This window comes from Poecilia reticulata, chromosome 13 (genome assembly GCF_904066995.2).
Source record: "Poecilia reticulata chromosome 13, P_reticulata-male-v2, whole genome shotgun sequence".
Lineage (NCBI taxonomy): Eukaryota > Metazoa > Chordata > Actinopteri > Cyprinodontiformes > Poeciliidae > Poecilia > Poecilia reticulata.
Window position 1 is genome coordinate 34,651,422 of NC_088842.1, and position 16,692 is coordinate 34,668,113.

The window sequence follows — 16,692 nt, forward strand, 5'->3', positions numbered from 1 at the left end:
TTGGGAAGATTTAGCACTTCCTGGTAATTCCTCCAGATGGCAGCATTATCTTGATTTTTGAATAGTGGAGCGTCGGTCACCCTGGGGGCCAAACGGCATATGTGTAATGGGTGGGTCAATGTGGACAAGGTTCTGCTCTCTGCTGGGTTTGGACCACCTTATCCAAGTAGTTCTGGTTCCTCCTGGTTCTCCAGACCCAGGAGGATTTTTGACAAAGTCCTGCCGGGTTCTGGATACCTGTACGCCTGGTTCTCCCCGTGGTTCTCCAGACCCAGAGGCAGCTTTAGACAGTTTACCAAGTTACTGAGCACTGAGCCTAGAGTCACCCGGCCATTAGGGGCCTCCTGGCCATTAGGGAGGCCCCTAATGGCCGGCATTAGGGGCCTCCTGGGTCCTCCTCAATGTCCCATTCACTGCATGCCAAACGTCCTGTTTTATCCCAAAAGAACCCTTTGACTTCCTGTCACCAGGTACTGGTCTGTGCAGCGTTGATCAGCTTAGAGCTGAAATGTGTAAAATCAGACACACAAAAAAGGAAAAACATCACATTAAAGTATTTATTTTTTGTTTAAACTCTTCAAACAGTCGGATTCATCTTTTATACAGAAAAAAAGTAAAAACATGTTTGTCCTTTAAAATGGTGGAATGTCCTTTAAAAACAGTGAGACTGCGTCACGTGGCAGGTCACTGCTGCAGGACAGAAGCTTGAATTCAATGTCTTTACATCGCCAAGTCACCTGTCCTCTGAGAAACCGAGCTGCTGATTTCCCCCGAGTTCAGTCTGGCAGGCAGAACTCAGCCTGGCGGTATAAAATCAGTCTGGCAGTCTAAAACCAGGGCGCTACAGGGTAAAAACATGAGCTAAGTTTGTGCACAAACTGTGAGAAATGTTTTTAGGTTAGTGTTTAGTGACGTCCTACTACGCCTGAACGCAGCACGACTCCTCAGTAAACATGTTTTAAATTAAAAAGCCGCTTCCTGTTGTCGTCTTCTTCCTGCACTAAAACGAGCTCCATAAATAAATGTAGTGCGCTCGGAGCAGGGTGAACCGCTACAGCAAACCAACAGTGACCTTTAACCTGCAGTGTCGCCATGGCAGCAGACAGGCTTCATATGTACAACATATCTACACATGTATATATATATATATATTTATATTTATATATATTTACAGGAGTTTTCTGAACACTAACTGCTCCGTTACAGGGTGAAAATCAGAACAACAGGAAACCCAAACAGCTGAATGTAAACAACAATAAAAACAAACATACATATGTATAAACATGATTTCATCTGTTGGCCCCAGGATTGGTGGGAAGCCTGACAGTCAGAGTTCAGGGTTCAGTCAGAAAGATCAAAGCAACTTTGGATCTGATGGAGACGGAGCGAAAGAAAACACAAAAAAATGGAACCAACCTTCATCCTCCAGCTCTCTGCTGATTGGTCGGCTTTCTGCAGCTTACCAATCAGAAGACAGAGGCCAAGAAACGAGCGTAGAGAAAGAAACTGGACTTTAAACAGAACTTCTGCTTTTCACAGCAACTTTAAGGTATGAAGCTGAGTAAGTAAAATAAATACAAGTCATTTTTACTGTTCTAACTTCCACATATGAAGAAAAATAATCATACAGGATAAATCCTGGCTTGTTTATTTCTTGTGTTTAATTTAACCAACATCTGGTCTGAAACTTGCTTATTGGCGTTTCTGTCAATTCGTTCACATACAGAGGACTTCATACCTCATCTGAGTCTGTGAGAAAAACTAGATTTAAAACCAGATTTTAAATATGAGTCACGTGGCCGGTCACTGCTGCAGGACAGAAACTGGAATATATTATATTATATCAACGGTCTGTAGTGATCCAACATATCAAACACAGCTTCTGTTCGCTACTGTAACATGAGCTATAGCTAACTGTGTAGCTAACAGCTAACTAGCTTAGCCAGAGTTTTTGGTTTCCTACGTTCTGGCCTCTGATCAGTACAAATGGTTAAACAAAGAAACAAAAAAACTCTGTCATTTTAAATGTAAGAAAAATAAACTGATCATAAGCTGCAGTTGAAAATTATCATTGGCATAAAGCTAGCAATCTTTTCTTTTGTATCTTCGTTTCTTTTGTCCCTGTAAACTTAGAAGCTAGTAACTTTGACTGTTAATGTTCATTTTTAATTTCTGGACTTTAGGACAGTTCAGTTCCCCGTTTTGTCTTCATCATTACTAGTTTTATTCCATTTTATGACAACTAGACAGTTCGCTTTGGATTCAACCATGCTAACAGCTAGAGATTTAGCAATTTAGCAAACGTACATCAGGATTTTTACTTAACTCACTGAAGCCGTTTGGGCCTCAACCCTGACCCCACCTGAACCACCATTCAACAGAAGTCCAGCTAATGCTAGCTGAAGCAAATGATGCATGGTAGCTGCACACAAAGCTAAATTAAGAACTGCTGGGTCATCTCAGCAGCAAACAACATTATTGTGATACATTTAATGTAACTTAAATAACAAACTTCGTCAGCAGTAGCTACTGATTAGCGCTAGCATCATGTTAGCATTTAGCTATCAAAGCTTCAGTCGTATATCAGCTAGATAGCATGTTATCATAATGTCAGTTGTATACACAATTTTTTGAGTATTTTATTATTTTATAACTTAAGTTATCATTTCAACTTAACTTATTGAAGTGCTTTCAAACTAAATCACAGACAGTAATGAGCTTTATCATCATCCTTAACCACAAGGTCATTTTAAAGTTCTGTACATACTAAAAGCATTGTATGGAAACAAAAGTAGTCAATAAAAACTAGAAACATTATTATGTGCAAAAACTCCCCCAGCAAAGTCTGAAACTTTACTTGTGGTTTCAGTTTTTGGGTTCAGTGCCACAAACATGAAAACGAACCAAAACTCCTGGAGTTTGGGAGAAAATCTGACTTGTAGAATTTCACCAAATATAGTCAAAACATATTCCCCGAAGCTAAAATGAAAAACTGACGTCTTTACGTTGACAGAGAGAATCAGTAAGATTTCAATGAATGGTTTGCCAACTTAGTGAGCTGTCAGTGTTTGTGCTTCCCTTTAGGACTCGTTCTGTTTCTGAGGATCCGCTCTCTGTAAGGGACTCGTTCGCTTTCCCACGACTTGCCTGGTTGCATAAGACCCGTTTGGTTTCTCAAGACTCGCTTTCTTTCTCTGGCCTGTTCTCTTTCTTGGAACTAGTTGAGTTTTTCCAAGATTTGTTCAGTTTCTCTGGCCTATACTCTTTCTTAAAACTTGTTTTCTTTCTCAGGACTAGATCTGTTCCTTGAGACTCGTTCAGTTTCTAAAGACTCGTCTGGTTACTCAAGACTCGTTTGATTCCTGCAGAATCGTTCGTTTTCCTAAGACTTGTTCGGTTTCTCTGGCCTATTCTCTTTCTCAGGACTCGCTTCCTTTCTCTTAACTAGTTCAGTTCCCTTGAACTTGTTCAGTTTACAAAGACTCTCTTCCTCTGGCCAGCTCTTTTTTTCAGGACTTCCCTTTCCGAGGAACTGGTTAAGTTCCTTGGGACTCGTTCAGTTTCTGATGCCTGGTCTACATTCTGTGGCCTACTCTCTTTCTCGGGACTCGTTCTGTTTCTCAAGTCTTGTCTGGTTACAGCAGACCCGTTTGGTTTCTCAAAACTCGCTTTCTGTCTCTGGTCTGTCTGTTCTCTTTCTTTCTAGTTCAGTTTTTAAACAGTCCTTCGGTTTCTCTGTCATGTACTCTATCTCAACTTGCTTCCTTTCTCAGGACTAGTTCCCTTCTTTGAGACTCGTTAAGTTTCCAAAAACTAGTCTAGTTACTCAAGACTCATTCGGTTGCTCAAGACATGTTCAGTTTCCCAAAGCTGTTTGAGTTTCTGAAGACGTGTTTAGTTTCTCGAGACTCATTTATTTTCTAAAGATTCGTTCAGTTTCTAAAGACTCATTTATTTTCTAAAGATTCGTTCAGTTTCTAAAGACTCGTTCAGTTTCTAAAGACTCGTTCAGTTTCTAAAGACTCATTTATTTTCTAAAGACTCGTTCAGTTCAGTCGTGACGGTTTGATCTCAGCTCTTTGTGTCTCCATCAGATCCACATGCAGCTTCCAGCAGGTTACCAGTCCTGCACCAGTAGGAAAGCCTCTGTTTGACTCCCGTGTACTGGGATCAGTACTGGGATCAGTGGGAACGCCTCAAACATCCAGACAAAAACACTCACCTGCCAGAAGTCTGTATGGACACTGTATGGAAGCCCATTTGAGGAAAAACTAAATCAACCAGCGTGGCAAAAGCTAAAATCAAAAAGTATGGTAAATCAGTGTAAAATGTAACTTTTCACACAAAAGTAAATAGTTTTTAAATGTGTTTTTACAGTTCAATTGGTCTGTACTTTAGATTAATTTAAAGGATTGAGAGAAAATTTTTAAAATAAAATTTTCCACTCACTTTATAAAAAATATTCCCACAAAAAAGCAAAACAATCAGATGTTCCACAAGAACAAAAAGGTCAAAAACTCTCTGCCTGAGTTGGACTTTTCCCAACCAATAGCCTAAAAATGTTTTAGAGTTTAAAAAATTATCCATTTTTCCTCCAGTCAAAGCAGTAAAACCTGCTGTTACCATGGAAACTCAGACATTAGTGTTGATCTGGGTCAATCAGCTCAACCAAACATTATCGACGTTTTCATTTATAACTCCTGATTTTAACTTCCTGGCACTGATGGGCTTCCATACGCCACACAGCTTCCTGAACAGCGTCACAACGACTCGTTTCTGGCTGTGGGAACTCGGCGAGCTCTGATTGGTTGTCACAGGAGGCCGACTGAGCGCGTGCAGCGGCTAGATGACGACGGAGGGCCCAGGTGGCATTGCCGTCGTCGTGGAGACGGACTGCTTGGGCGGAGCCAGGTCCAGCAGCGCCCTGACCGTGCCGGCCACCTGGGGGAGCCCTCGCTCCTCCAGGATGTGGAGCGGAAGACACAACTTAGTCTGCACAGACAAACACCACAGAAGAAGAGCAAACAGCGAAGGGCGGGGCGTCAACAGAAAGGTGGGTCAAACGATGACAACTTAAATTAAGGAACAAAATAACTGTAACCATGGCAACTCAGGAAAAAGAAGCAGGAAGAACAGGAAGTGATGCGGGATGGAGGGAAGGAGAGCTGCTGCTGAGCACTGCCAGTCAGCAGCCTAAAGGGCTGTTGTTTTCTCTCGCTCACAAGTAGGGCTGCGATAGAGATGCGAATCGTTCAGCGTCCTGCGATTCAGAAACGACTTTTATTTCAGAAACCAATTCGTTTCTGGGTTTCAGTTTAAATGTTGGACTCAAGATGAAAAGACAAATAAAAAATGTATTTAAAAAGATTAAGTTCCATTTCTGCATAAATATCTGTAACTTAATTCACCTGTATTAGGTTAGCTAAGCTGCCTGGCTTTTTCTTAATGAAATAAAAAAATAATAATTTAAAGCAGAATTAAAATCAATTCAAATCGACTAACATGAATTTCCGAGAGTCTTGAATTGATCCAGAATTGCCAGCAGGAATTAAGATTCTTTACAGAATTTTTCTGCACTTCCAAGATGCAACTACTGTAATTATGTTAGTGATCGATTATTCTGATGATTACAGTTGCAGATTTTTTATTTAACCGCTTGTGTCTAAAATAGAAATAAATAGATTTATTTGAGGGTTTGTTTGTTTTTTTACTGAATTTGAACCGGGTGGAGCTAAAACCGCTACTGACGGAGTCCTGGCTGCAAAACAACAACAGACAGGTTGTTTTTTTTCTATCTTAGATGTAAAATGTTAACATTTGTTGTAAAGTTTTGACTTTATTACAGCTCTAAGTGTGTTGTCCTCTCAGAAAATGGTATTTTTTTTGTTGAGTCTGTATTCTGCAGTTAATGATTAATCAATTATCAAACTACTTGACTCGTCTCGATTAATCTGATTAATCGTTTCAGGGGGAGAAAAGCTTGGAAACGTTTCTGCTAACTCCGGTGAGCTCAGGGGAAAAAAATGAGTCGAAATGTTTTTCTGGACTTTATTTAGAGAATCGAGAGGAAAAATCCAAACCGATCCGAGGTTAAAAACACACCATCATCATCATCATCATCATCATCATCATCATCATCATCATCATCATCATCACTCTTCATCTTATAAAAAGGGGAACTTCGGGGCTTGTGACCTCATCCTGACCTCACAGCAGCAGCAGCAGAACATAACGGTTACCATGGAGACGACTCCCGGAGTCCCGGACTCGGTTCAGTTCTGACCCGCTTCACGTGGTCAGAACGGTAAAAAACACTCAGACAGGCAGACGGACGTAAGGCACGAGGGGGCGGAGCTTCAGCAGGCAGGAAACGGGCCAAACGGACAGGAAGTTCTGCCTCCAGCTGAGGCGTGATCCTCTACGACTCGGCGAACGACGGCAAAGACACGTTACGGCTTATCCTCAGGTCCATGAAATCCCAGTTCAAGCCAAAAAAAAAGTCCTGGCACAAGTCCCAGAAAAGGTCCAAAAGACCCAAGTCCAAGTCAGAGTCCAAGTCCAAATGTCCAGTCCAGTCAGAGGTCTCAAACTAACCTAACAAGTCCCAGTCAAACCCACAGAATCTGGGCTGTGTCCAAAATATTTGCTCCAAGTCCACAAGTCCCATAAACATCCCCAGTTCAGGTCCACAAGTCCCAGTCCAGATTCTAATGCTGCGTTCGGACCGAACGCGACTCGATGTGCCCACATGGATGCACGTCTACGGTGCGTCGCCGGGCGTGTAGCGCGCCAATCAGAGACTCCGCTATGTGACGTGGAGGCCCCGATGCTAATCAGCAGGCTAACTGCTAGCTAGCAAAGACGGCAGACATGGCTGTGTCCTCCATCTGTGTCGCCATCAGAGCGCAACGGACAACAGACGCTTCTGATGTTCGAAAGCAAGCGTCCAACTTGAGGCGCTGGGTGCGTTTTGGTGAAACAGCTCGGTCTGAACGCAGCATTAGCTAGGCTACGTTCACAGAGCAGGCAAACGTGACCCAAATCCAGTGTTTCCCATTTCATATCTGACTTTTTCCACAGCAGTCTGAACAGACCAAAACGTCCAATCTGTCACTTCCGTATGTACATGAGATCAAATAGTTCTGCCGTGACAAAATGTAACACCTGTGATTAACGTGTTTCAGGCCAACTTCCTTTTTTAAAATGGATTTAACAAGATTTATGGCCTTAATCTCAGCTACATTAGTTTCAGACGTTTTAAGGATGCGTGGACGCCCTGTGGACCGGCCCTGCAGAGGCCCGGTGCTGACCGGTTTAATTTGCAGGTTGTTAGATCTGGACTGGAGTTTGTCGACTCTTCACTAAAGGTACCGACCGTCCCAACTGGACCCGGCGTTCTCCAGAGGAGAGGGAACCTGCGGCTGTGCTTGTTCATGAAGTATTCCACGTTTCTGTGCGTCAGGAACGGTGTGGCTACAGCGGGAGATGACAGCTAAACGTGGGACGGACCGAACCCGACGGAGGTCCTGCAGACGTTCCAGTCGGGTCTAAGCGTGCGGCGCCAGGTGAACGTAGATGGCGCAGAGCGCCGACATGACGGACAGGTAAAACAGGGCAAAGCCGGCCATTTGGACCTGGAGGGAGGGGCTAAGAGTGGGCGGGGCCATGGAGAGCAACACCTGCAGCGTCCCGTAAACCCCGCCCCCTTTCCCCTCCAGAACGTCGCCCACTGAGCAGAGGCGGTCCTGAGTGTGTGTGGGTGTGATGGACACGGTGGAGGATAAAAACGAGGAAGGAGTGAAACAGGAAGCAAAATGGAAGACGGGAAGATGAAGAGAAGAAAGGAAGCTGTTAGTTTAGAAAGAGGAGAAGAAGAAACTTCATCAGATGATTCAGACTGAATCCAAACGTCTGAACAGCAACTTCTGTTACAACAATCAGTTTAAAGGCTCATGTCATCTTGAGCAGGAAGTCAACAGCCAGACCTCTGAGAGGACTGCTGCTGTTTGTGAGCATAAAGTTTCTGATTTACAACCAGCCTCTCTGAGCAGGTCTGGCTAAACTAGCTTTAGCACTTTCCTCAGAGTCAGAGCAAAAATTAGATGTATAATCTAACTTCACCACATGTGAAACATTGTTTTAAGTCAGGCTGCAATTAACAATTACTCTAACAATCAATTACTCTAACAATCAATTAAATTATTCTGACGATTAATTGGGTAAAAAAATGTGCACATTCTGCAGATTTTTCTTTCAACCAGCTAATCTTGTTTTATACAATATTAGAAATTCAAATAAATAATCTACACCCTTTAATAAATAAGAAAATAAACATTTTATTAAACTATTAGCTACTTAGTCAAAATTGAAATCAGCAGTTCAGGGTGTTTAAAAATGAGTAATTGGCCGGAAAACGGCAATCGGTGCACTGGAATTATCCAGAAGGAATTAAATTTTTTATATTTGCCTTCAGTTGTTGTTGCTCACTGTGGTGAAACTTTAAAACTCCTGGTTGGGGTGCCGGTCTGTTAGGTATCTAAACGCTGATGTATTGGTGTTAAAGTTTAGCGAGTCCTCCCTGCAGCCTGCAGTCTGACTGGTTTGGATTCAGCCTCCGTCTCCCAGGTGTGTGTTTACCTGTGGGACTCCGATCCTGCGACACGCCTCCAGGAAGTTCTCCACGTTACGGCGACACTTGGCCATGGTGAGCTTAGGCTGCAGGGACAGAGAGAGGTCAGCGGAGGTCAGCTGGGGCGGCAGCATCAACTGACCAATCAGAGACACTCACCACAGCGGGGGACGGGACGTGGATGCTGGGGACGGAGCGCGGCCTCACGTGATTGGCCAGGTGGCACAGCACCACGCCGTCCGTCAGGGCGGCGCCCAGGTCGCTCGGCAGCGCCACCTTTAGCCGGGCCTCGATGTTCTGGGCGGGAGGAGAGAGTCTGTGAGCAGACCAATCACAGAGCAGAAGAGGTGGAGGAGGCGGAGCTACGTACCTTTCTGAGTTGCTCCACCAGCGCTGCGTCTTCGCCCACCAGAGGAGGAGCAGCAGGAGCTTCCTCCTTGGGTTGAGGCAGCGCAGCGACGGCGTCCCCTACAGGGCAGAGAGGGCTCAGTCACACTCCAGCTACGGATGTTTTCCGTACCTCCAGAACCAGTCTGGTCAACCCGCTTCTACTGGAACCAGAACATCTGCTCCACCTCCAGCTGCTGTGGTTCTGAGTCAAACCAACCTGTTCCCCTCCTGGCCTGTGGGGGCGCTGCACCAAGAACCACTGAAGGAAACGACACAAAAACCTCTGAAGACACTGAGAGCAACTTCCTTCTTCACCAGATGGAAACAAGATGGAGGATTTTAGCGGTTGGAGGATTTCTGCTGCTAACGCTAGGCTAGCACGTTTGTTTTGGTTTTATTTACCCAGAATGCCCTGCACTGACGTTCACATATGCATTCAAACATCGCAGGTGAAAATACACTCGCCTTTTCTCTTCTCGTCCCTCTGACCGAGGCGATACAGGAAGCTCTCCGGCCGCAGGCTGGACGTCCGACTGGAAGCCCCGCCTCCTGAGCCGGGGTACGAAGGTGACTGATTGGCTGAGAGAAAACAGTAAGCTCAGAGTGGGCGGGACTGTAGGTGAGGTTAGTGCAGATTTCAGGTTGGTGTTGCTCTTACCTGTAGGAGACAAGGTGCCTCTGTCCTCCCCCTGCTGAAAAGACAAAACACAGGACGGTTACACACCTGAGAGCAGCTCCTCCCACTGCAGGCACCTGCAGCAGGGAGGGGGCGGAGCTTCCAGAGCTGTGAGAGCAAAACCATTAGAACAGGAAGTGACAGAGAGGAAACCAGTAGGAAACACGAAGCTATCACCAACTCAAATCAACATGCAACGACATAGGGACAGGGGTCAGAGGTCATGGGGTCATGTCAGGGATCAGAGGTCAGAAAACAGAAGGAAGAAGTCTCCTTTCATCTTTGGACCAGAAACCAACAGAACGGAATCTGTGACGTCACATGCAGGAAACCCACTGATCCCTTTGCAAGCTTTTATTTTGGAAACCGTTAATGAGATGCGAGCTTGTGGGCGGAGCTCCAAGCTCTTACCATGATGAGGGCGGAGTCATCTGTGTGGGTGGAGCGCCTGGAGGGGTAGACGTTCTGACAACAAACACCAGACACACGTCAACAGACATAAAGGGGCGTGGCCTAAACACAGGGGCGGGGCTCCGCGCTGTCCAATCAACACGAAGAAGAAGAGGGTCTGCAGGTAAATGAGTAAAAAATAAAGACGGACTCACCTCAGGTTCTGGACTGGACTTGGATGGGCTCTGAGCTGCTTTATGCTGCAAAACAACAGCAGGACCAGTTAGAGACGCCCCCTGCTGGTTAAACTGGTACTGCAGAAACTACTGGCAACAAAATAGTTCAACTGGTCTATGACCTTTTAAAATAGCGACTGGTTAAAAAAGTAGTGATCTACTGGTTAAACTGGTGTCTGAATGCCTGGTTATGTACCTTGGAGTAGCTGGTGACGCTGTCTCTCTGCAGAGGACGGTTCTTCTGCCGCTCTTCGTCGTACCTCAGCGCGGCGAGCTGAGCCTCCCTTCTTATCCTCTCCACACCTCCAGAACCAGAACCAGAACCAGCTCTCTGGAAAAACACGGATAAGGACATGAGGAGCCAGTTGGTGGCTTATGCTTCCTGTCAGACGGCTGCATCATCATACCTGACTCTGGGAGCTCGAAGACACCGAGATGCCGTCGGCCATGTTTCTGAGAGAGACAGAAAGTCAGACAGGAAGTGAGACAGGAAGTGAGGACACACAGGTTGAAGTGGTCAGGACAAGGTGTTTTTATTAACCTGCTGTGTCTCTTCATGTCTTCCGCCCGAGCCAAGCTGTTCTTCACTGGGGAACCCTGAGGACATAAACAGGAAATCAGAGCTTTTCAAAATAAGATCATCCTCCTTAAGTCAATGACCTCTCCTGGTTGACTCAGGCTGAATGAAAGCCTCCAGCAGGAGGGGGCGGAGCCTCACCTCCCTGGTGATGCGTCTCTCGATGTACGCCATGAACTGAGAGCTGAGGCTGCTCCGGTCTGCTCCTCCTGAACGGCGCTTCCCCTCCTCTTCCTCCTCCACACAGCTGTCGATGAAGTCTATCTGCTCCAGCTCCCCATCTGCTGGGGACAGAGGAGGAAGTGAGGAGGGACAGAGGAGGAAGACAGGAAGTGACAGTCTGTGGGCGGCTGAGCGAGTCTCACATGTCCCGTTGGGCAGCACGTGTCCTCCTGGTCCGGCTCGCCTCTGGTCTCTGACCGGCAGCTCTGACGGTTCCTCTGAAACCTGGAACAGAAGACAAGGTTCTGTTAATGTCCCTGCAGGACGGACCGGAGCTCTGGATCGGAACCGGTCGGATCGGATCCGTCTGCACGGTCTGACCTCGTTGCCCAGCCACCGCTTGTCTCCACTGTCCACGCTGTTGAAGCCCGAGTCCAGCGCGCCATACGGTCGCCCTGGATACGCCTCGTCAACACTGCCGGGATACAGCTGCAGTCAGTCATGAGGCTTTTATTCTGAAGGAGCAGCATTACAGTGCGTGTGTGTGGGGTCAGACCAGGAGGTCAGAGGTCTCCTGTCGAACTCGGGCAGCTCCGGCGTGGTCTTACTGGCCTCCAGGTTCAGGAACTTGAAGATGTGGACCTTCCCCTTGATGCAGATCTGCAGGACAGAATGGTGTTAGGCTCAGTCGCAGAGCAGCAGCTGTGATGTCACTTCCTGCGTACCTGTGCGGGCGGGCTCTGCAGCGGGTTGTTGTCCAGGACGATGGCCTGCAGCTGGGTCAGGCCGCGGTAGCAGACGGGAATGGATGTCACTTTGTTGCAGGAGAAGTCGAGGCGCACCAGAGGAAGCTCAGCCAGCTCTGAAAGCAGCCACATGGTTCTGATCTGGTTCTGGTTTTTCTCCCGGTTGGACCGGGCGTGTCTGACTGAGTTTACCTGAAGGGAGTCGGACTAGGTGGTTCCTCCGGATGTTCAGGTCTCTCAGAGCCTCCAGCTGACCCACTTGGGACGGTAACGTCCGGATCTCGTTACAGCTCACATCCTGCCGGAACCAACAGCAAGAGATCAGAACCGAACAAAAGTTCTGATCAGTAACGGGTCTGATCAGGAACCGTACTCACCAGCTCAGTGAGGTGTCTCAGCTGACCCAGTTCCTCTGGCAGAGAAACCAGTTTGTTGTTGGAGGCGATCAGAACCTTCAGAGGGAGGCTGCAGACGACGGCCGGCAGGACGGACAGCTGGTTCCGACTGGAGCAGGACGGACAGACGGACGCCAGAGCTAAGTTTTAACTTAGCATTTTGCTAACTTTGAAAGTTATTGGTGCATTTATCTTCCTCTAAATACATTTTTCCATATGAATCTAAAGCAGTAAGCTAAAAACAAATAGCAGGGCTAACTTTTAGCCTAGCGGTTTGCCGCTTTTACTCATTTTGAAAACATTTTGCACCTAGCTTTCCCTACATTAAATTTTCAAGATAAATTCCCAAGAGCTAAATTTAAAATGATCTCTGTTAATAATAACAAAGCTAGTTTTTAACTTAGCATATTTGGAAACTTTGGCTGCATTTAACTTCTCCAGTGTTCAGTTTTCGAGATGAATTCTGAAGTGTTAATAATAGTGAGGCTAATTTAGAAAAGGTTTAGCAACCTTAGCTTTTATTAAATTTAATTTTCTGGATAAATTCTAAAATGTTAAGCCTGTGGTGGTGTGTTTTGCCAACTTTGAAAATGTTTAACGCACTCAACTTCTTCTACGTTAAATTTAGAGGAATTTAAATGATAAGCATAAAATTAGCTGCGCTAACAATAACAGAGCTAGTTTTTAACTTAGCCCTTTCCTAACTCTGATAACATTTAGCACACTTAGAACAGAAAAGTTTGTAAGTGATGCGTTGTACCAAGTGTAGCTGCATCAGCTAATCCACAACTCTTGGCTGGTTAGTTCAACATTATTGTTGAAGTTTTGCTTATGAATTCTTCAAATAATAAGATGTTTATATTATTTTGAAGTCTGTTTACACAGCAGCTCCATTTCCTATCTTCAAGTTCTCTAGTCTTACAGACGGAGACAACGGAATAAAACCCCAAACTTTACAATATATGTAAAGTCCTCAGTTTTTATAGAATCGGTGGACGTGTGTGTGTGTGTGTGTGTGTGTGTGTGTGTGTGTGTGTGTGTGTGTGTGTGTGTGTGTAAGACCTGAGGTTCAGGTGCGTCAGGGCCTGCAGGTTCACCAGGCCGTCTGGCAGAGACCTCAGGCAGTTCTGGTACAGGTTCAGATACTCCAGAGACACGAAGAGGCAGACCTCCAGAGGAAGCTCTGACAGCCGGTTCCGGGACAGATCTGGACACACACACACACAGTTCAGTTAGATGCTGGTTCTGGTGATTAATTATCAGATGGTTCTGGTTCTCTGACTCCAGATTAAATAGAAGTGATTCTGTTGAATCACCCGGACTCCTCCCTGCTGCCGTTGTTCTCCTCCCACCGTCGCTGACTCCTCTGCCAGCGACACGATGCAGAGCCGACCCACAGAGGCTATATTTATCAGAGCAGCTGTGAGGGCCACAGGAACCACTCATCACCATGGTAACCTCAACTTCCTTGTTTGTAAAGCAGTTGGTGATGCTCATCAATCCACCATCACAAACAGGAAGTGGTTCGTGGGGGACTTCCTGTTTGTTTGTTTGCCACCAGGCCTTTGTCTCAAACTCTGGGAGAGATGGAGCTGCAACCAGGAATTCTGGGTAACGTAGTTTGAGCTGCTGAGGGAGAGTGGTGAGCCACAGACCAAAACCACTGAATTGGGTTTCAGTTTGATCTGACAGGAACCGCAGAGAGAGCAGCTGCAGTCAGAGCGGTTAAGAAGGCGATCCGAGCGCGCTCAGTTAACGGAGGGCGATCTGAGCGCGCTCAGTTAACGGAGAGCGATCTGAGCGCGCTCAGTTAACGGAGAGCGATCTGAGCGCGCTCAGTTAACGGAGAGCGATCTGAGCGCGCTCAGTTAGCCGGTAACCAGGTGCTCCTGTTTATAGCAGGGACAGAACCAGAGGAAGAACTTGCTTCAGGGCAACCAGTGTGTTCAGCATCGGTTACCATGGTAACCCAACAGTCCAGAGTTACCATAGATGGAAGATAAGGCTTTAAACTGATCAATCTGGCCTGTGTGGAAACACTTCATTCATCCTGAAGGAAAGCTAAATGTGGAATCATCCAACTGTTTTCAAAGACTCATAGTGGGCAGGAAGAATCTCCAGCAGCAGTCAAGTTTGCAACGAATCTGAAGAGGCGCCTGACTGAAGATAGTAATAGCATGCTAGTAGCTCCACATCAGGGCAGTAGAGATGATCTTCTCCAGGATTTTGGGTTGTAGCTCAGGCGTTATCTGAGATGCTAATCAGCCGCTCCTGTTTGTGGAAGCAACGCCTTGTTGCCATGGTTACGCATCATAACAACTGTCAGAAAGTATAAAAAGTAAGATCAAAAATCCTTCCAGCAGCACACAATCAAAAACCAGACTCAACAGAAAACGCATTGAATAAAATTTTTAAAAAAAGAAGAAAAAATGAAGCAGGGCAGATGATGGAGTTCCTGCTGAGTTTCCTCCTCCATCACAGTCCGACACAAACAAAGGGAGCCTACATCTGCTCTCCGTTATGCCCCTCCCCGGCCACACTGAACCCCAAAATAAGCACATTGTAATCAATCTTCCTGTATTTTTACTTACAATTTCATCATCTTTTGCTCCCTTTTCTCCCCATCTGTCCCATCTTCAGTGGAGCTTCGTAGATCACACTTCATGTGTATAACATTATTAAAATAAATAATAATTTGGTTAATCTGTTTTATGCCTGATCAATAATCGGCTGATTTGGCTCTTTGAGGGGGGCGCTTGTTTCCCGGTCCACACCGTCCCAAAGGGGCGGAGCCAGCAGTAGGCGTTCAAAACAACACAACAAAGCCGCACAGGTGTGTCTTCACCTTTCCAACAGGGTCTGGTCCGAGGTTCGGCTCGGATCAGTCTCTGAATCACCAGAGACTCCAGAATAAACCCGGCTGTTTGTGTGTAACCGGGCCGCACCGGTGTGCTGTCATCATCTGTTACCCCTGATAAACAGTCCGTCCCCCGGCCTCACCTTCTTGAGAAACCAGCCTGAAGCAGAGCAGGTTTACAACGAGTTATAATTGTAACAGTCATAATACCAGCGTCATACGGGCAGCGTTAACTGGGAATACTGGTAACCAGTGCTAAGCAGGGTTAGCAGAGGTTCCTCCATGACGGAGATTATTATAAATGTTGACCCTGTTGGAAAAAACAACCAAACATCCCCTTTTCTGTCTGATCTGAGCGGTTAGCGACCAATGAGCGGTGTGACGCCGCTGCAAGAAGAGGAAGCCGGACCTCATGTAGCCGGGGCTCGCAGTTTGTCACAACACCGGCCCTCTCTGTTTTCCATCCTCCTCCTCTGGAACTGGAAGTTGGATTCAACTTTTGCCCCGTTGAAGTCCCCTAAAACACCCCTCCAAAGCACCTCGCCACTCCCAACAGAGCTCAGTCGGACTCTATGGTTCTGCTGGCCGCTTTTGGACCTCACTTACCGGCCCGGACGGTGTCGGTCAGGTCGTGGTTGGCGGCGCTCCGGGGAAACTCCTTCAGCTTCCTGCCGCTGAGGTTCAGACAGCCGCTAACCGACGCTTCTTCCAGCGCCCGGTCCAGGGAGCGGTTCCAGGACGCTGGGCCCGTCTGGCCCAGTCCATTAGAGTTTCCGAGGATAGCATTGCCACCGGCTCCGACCGTGAAGTTGAGTCCGGTGCTTTCCGCAGACCCCAGTAACACCGAGGCCGCCATTACACGCTCCGGCTGTTAGCCCCCGATGCTAACGGCTGCCGTGGAGAGGAGCATGCGCAGTGCGGCGCGAGGAAGAAGCGCAAAACTGACAAGAAATACTTCCACCAGTACTACATAGTACTACTGCTGTATATTAATGCATTTTTACATAGTGACTACACATATTTCTGTATAGCCTTATACTTATAGAGTACTATACTGCCACAGTACTATTGACCGACCCCAAATACTTATATTCTCTAATAGCAATTTGGTATTTAAGACTTATTACAAATATTGCTGTATATTACAGACACAAATACAGTACCACAGACCAATCATGATACTTCCGTAAATTACAGCGTTGCTACAGAGTGACCAAAATTACTGTACACTAACAGGCAAAGCACATATGCTATAGTATATCCCTACTAATACAGCCACAATGCTGTAGTTTGAACCCAAATAGCCATATACTAATACTACTAGAGTGCTGCAGACTCATAAATATTTCATTGTGTTGCTATTAATACTACTGATGTAAAATACCATTATACTGCTTTATAATATTACAGTAGAACAAAATAATCATAAACATGACTGTGTACTACTGCTAACACTAACACAACCCTATAGGCTGACTGTAAAATTAATGCAGTGCTACAAAGTGACTATAAATACCACTGTATACTAACACATACTGCACTACAGCCAAGCCACAAATGCTATACACAACAATTATAGCCTGCTACGCATTCATTAATACAACTACAGTATTACAGACTTGTCACTGAAATAA

The 16,692-nt window shown here is 46.1% G+C and overlaps 1 protein-coding gene across 4 annotated transcripts; it reads right to left on the reverse strand.

Moving 5' to 3' along the window:
- Window positions 1-543: 543 nt before the first annotated feature.
- On the reverse strand, window positions 544-15,963 carry lrch3 (leucine-rich repeats and calponin homology (CH) domain containing 3). 4 transcript variants are annotated; one of them, XM_081614481.1, is made up of 20 exons: window positions 15,665-15,963; window positions 13,264-13,408; window positions 12,184-12,310; window positions 11,999-12,104; window positions 11,786-11,922; window positions 11,617-11,720; window positions 11,442-11,535; window positions 11,264-11,345; window positions 11,040-11,182; window positions 10,863-10,918; window positions 10,729-10,774; window positions 10,518-10,652; window positions 10,301-10,345; window positions 10,107-10,160; window positions 9,678-9,711; window positions 9,485-9,598; window positions 9,000-9,097; window positions 8,789-8,926; window positions 8,638-8,715; window positions 544-4,992 (listed from the first exon to the last, which is right to left on the reverse strand). In XM_081614481.1, the coding sequence occupies exons 1-20, from the start codon at window positions 15,912-15,914 to the stop codon at window positions 4,843-4,845; spliced, it is 2,136 nt and encodes a 711-aa protein (XP_081470607.1). In that variant the 5' UTR covers window positions 15,915-15,963; the 3' UTR covers window positions 544-4,842. The 4 variants fall into 4 exon arrangements, with proteins under 4 accessions (XP_081470607.1, XP_081470606.1, XP_081470605.1 ...); XM_081614480.1 differs by lacking the exon at window positions 544-4,992 and adding an exon at window positions 6,035-7,745 and having other exon boundaries at window positions 11,040-11,179; XM_081614479.1 differs by lacking the exon at window positions 544-4,992 and adding an exon at window positions 6,035-7,745.
- Between the last annotated feature and the right edge of the window lie 729 nt (window positions 15,964-16,692).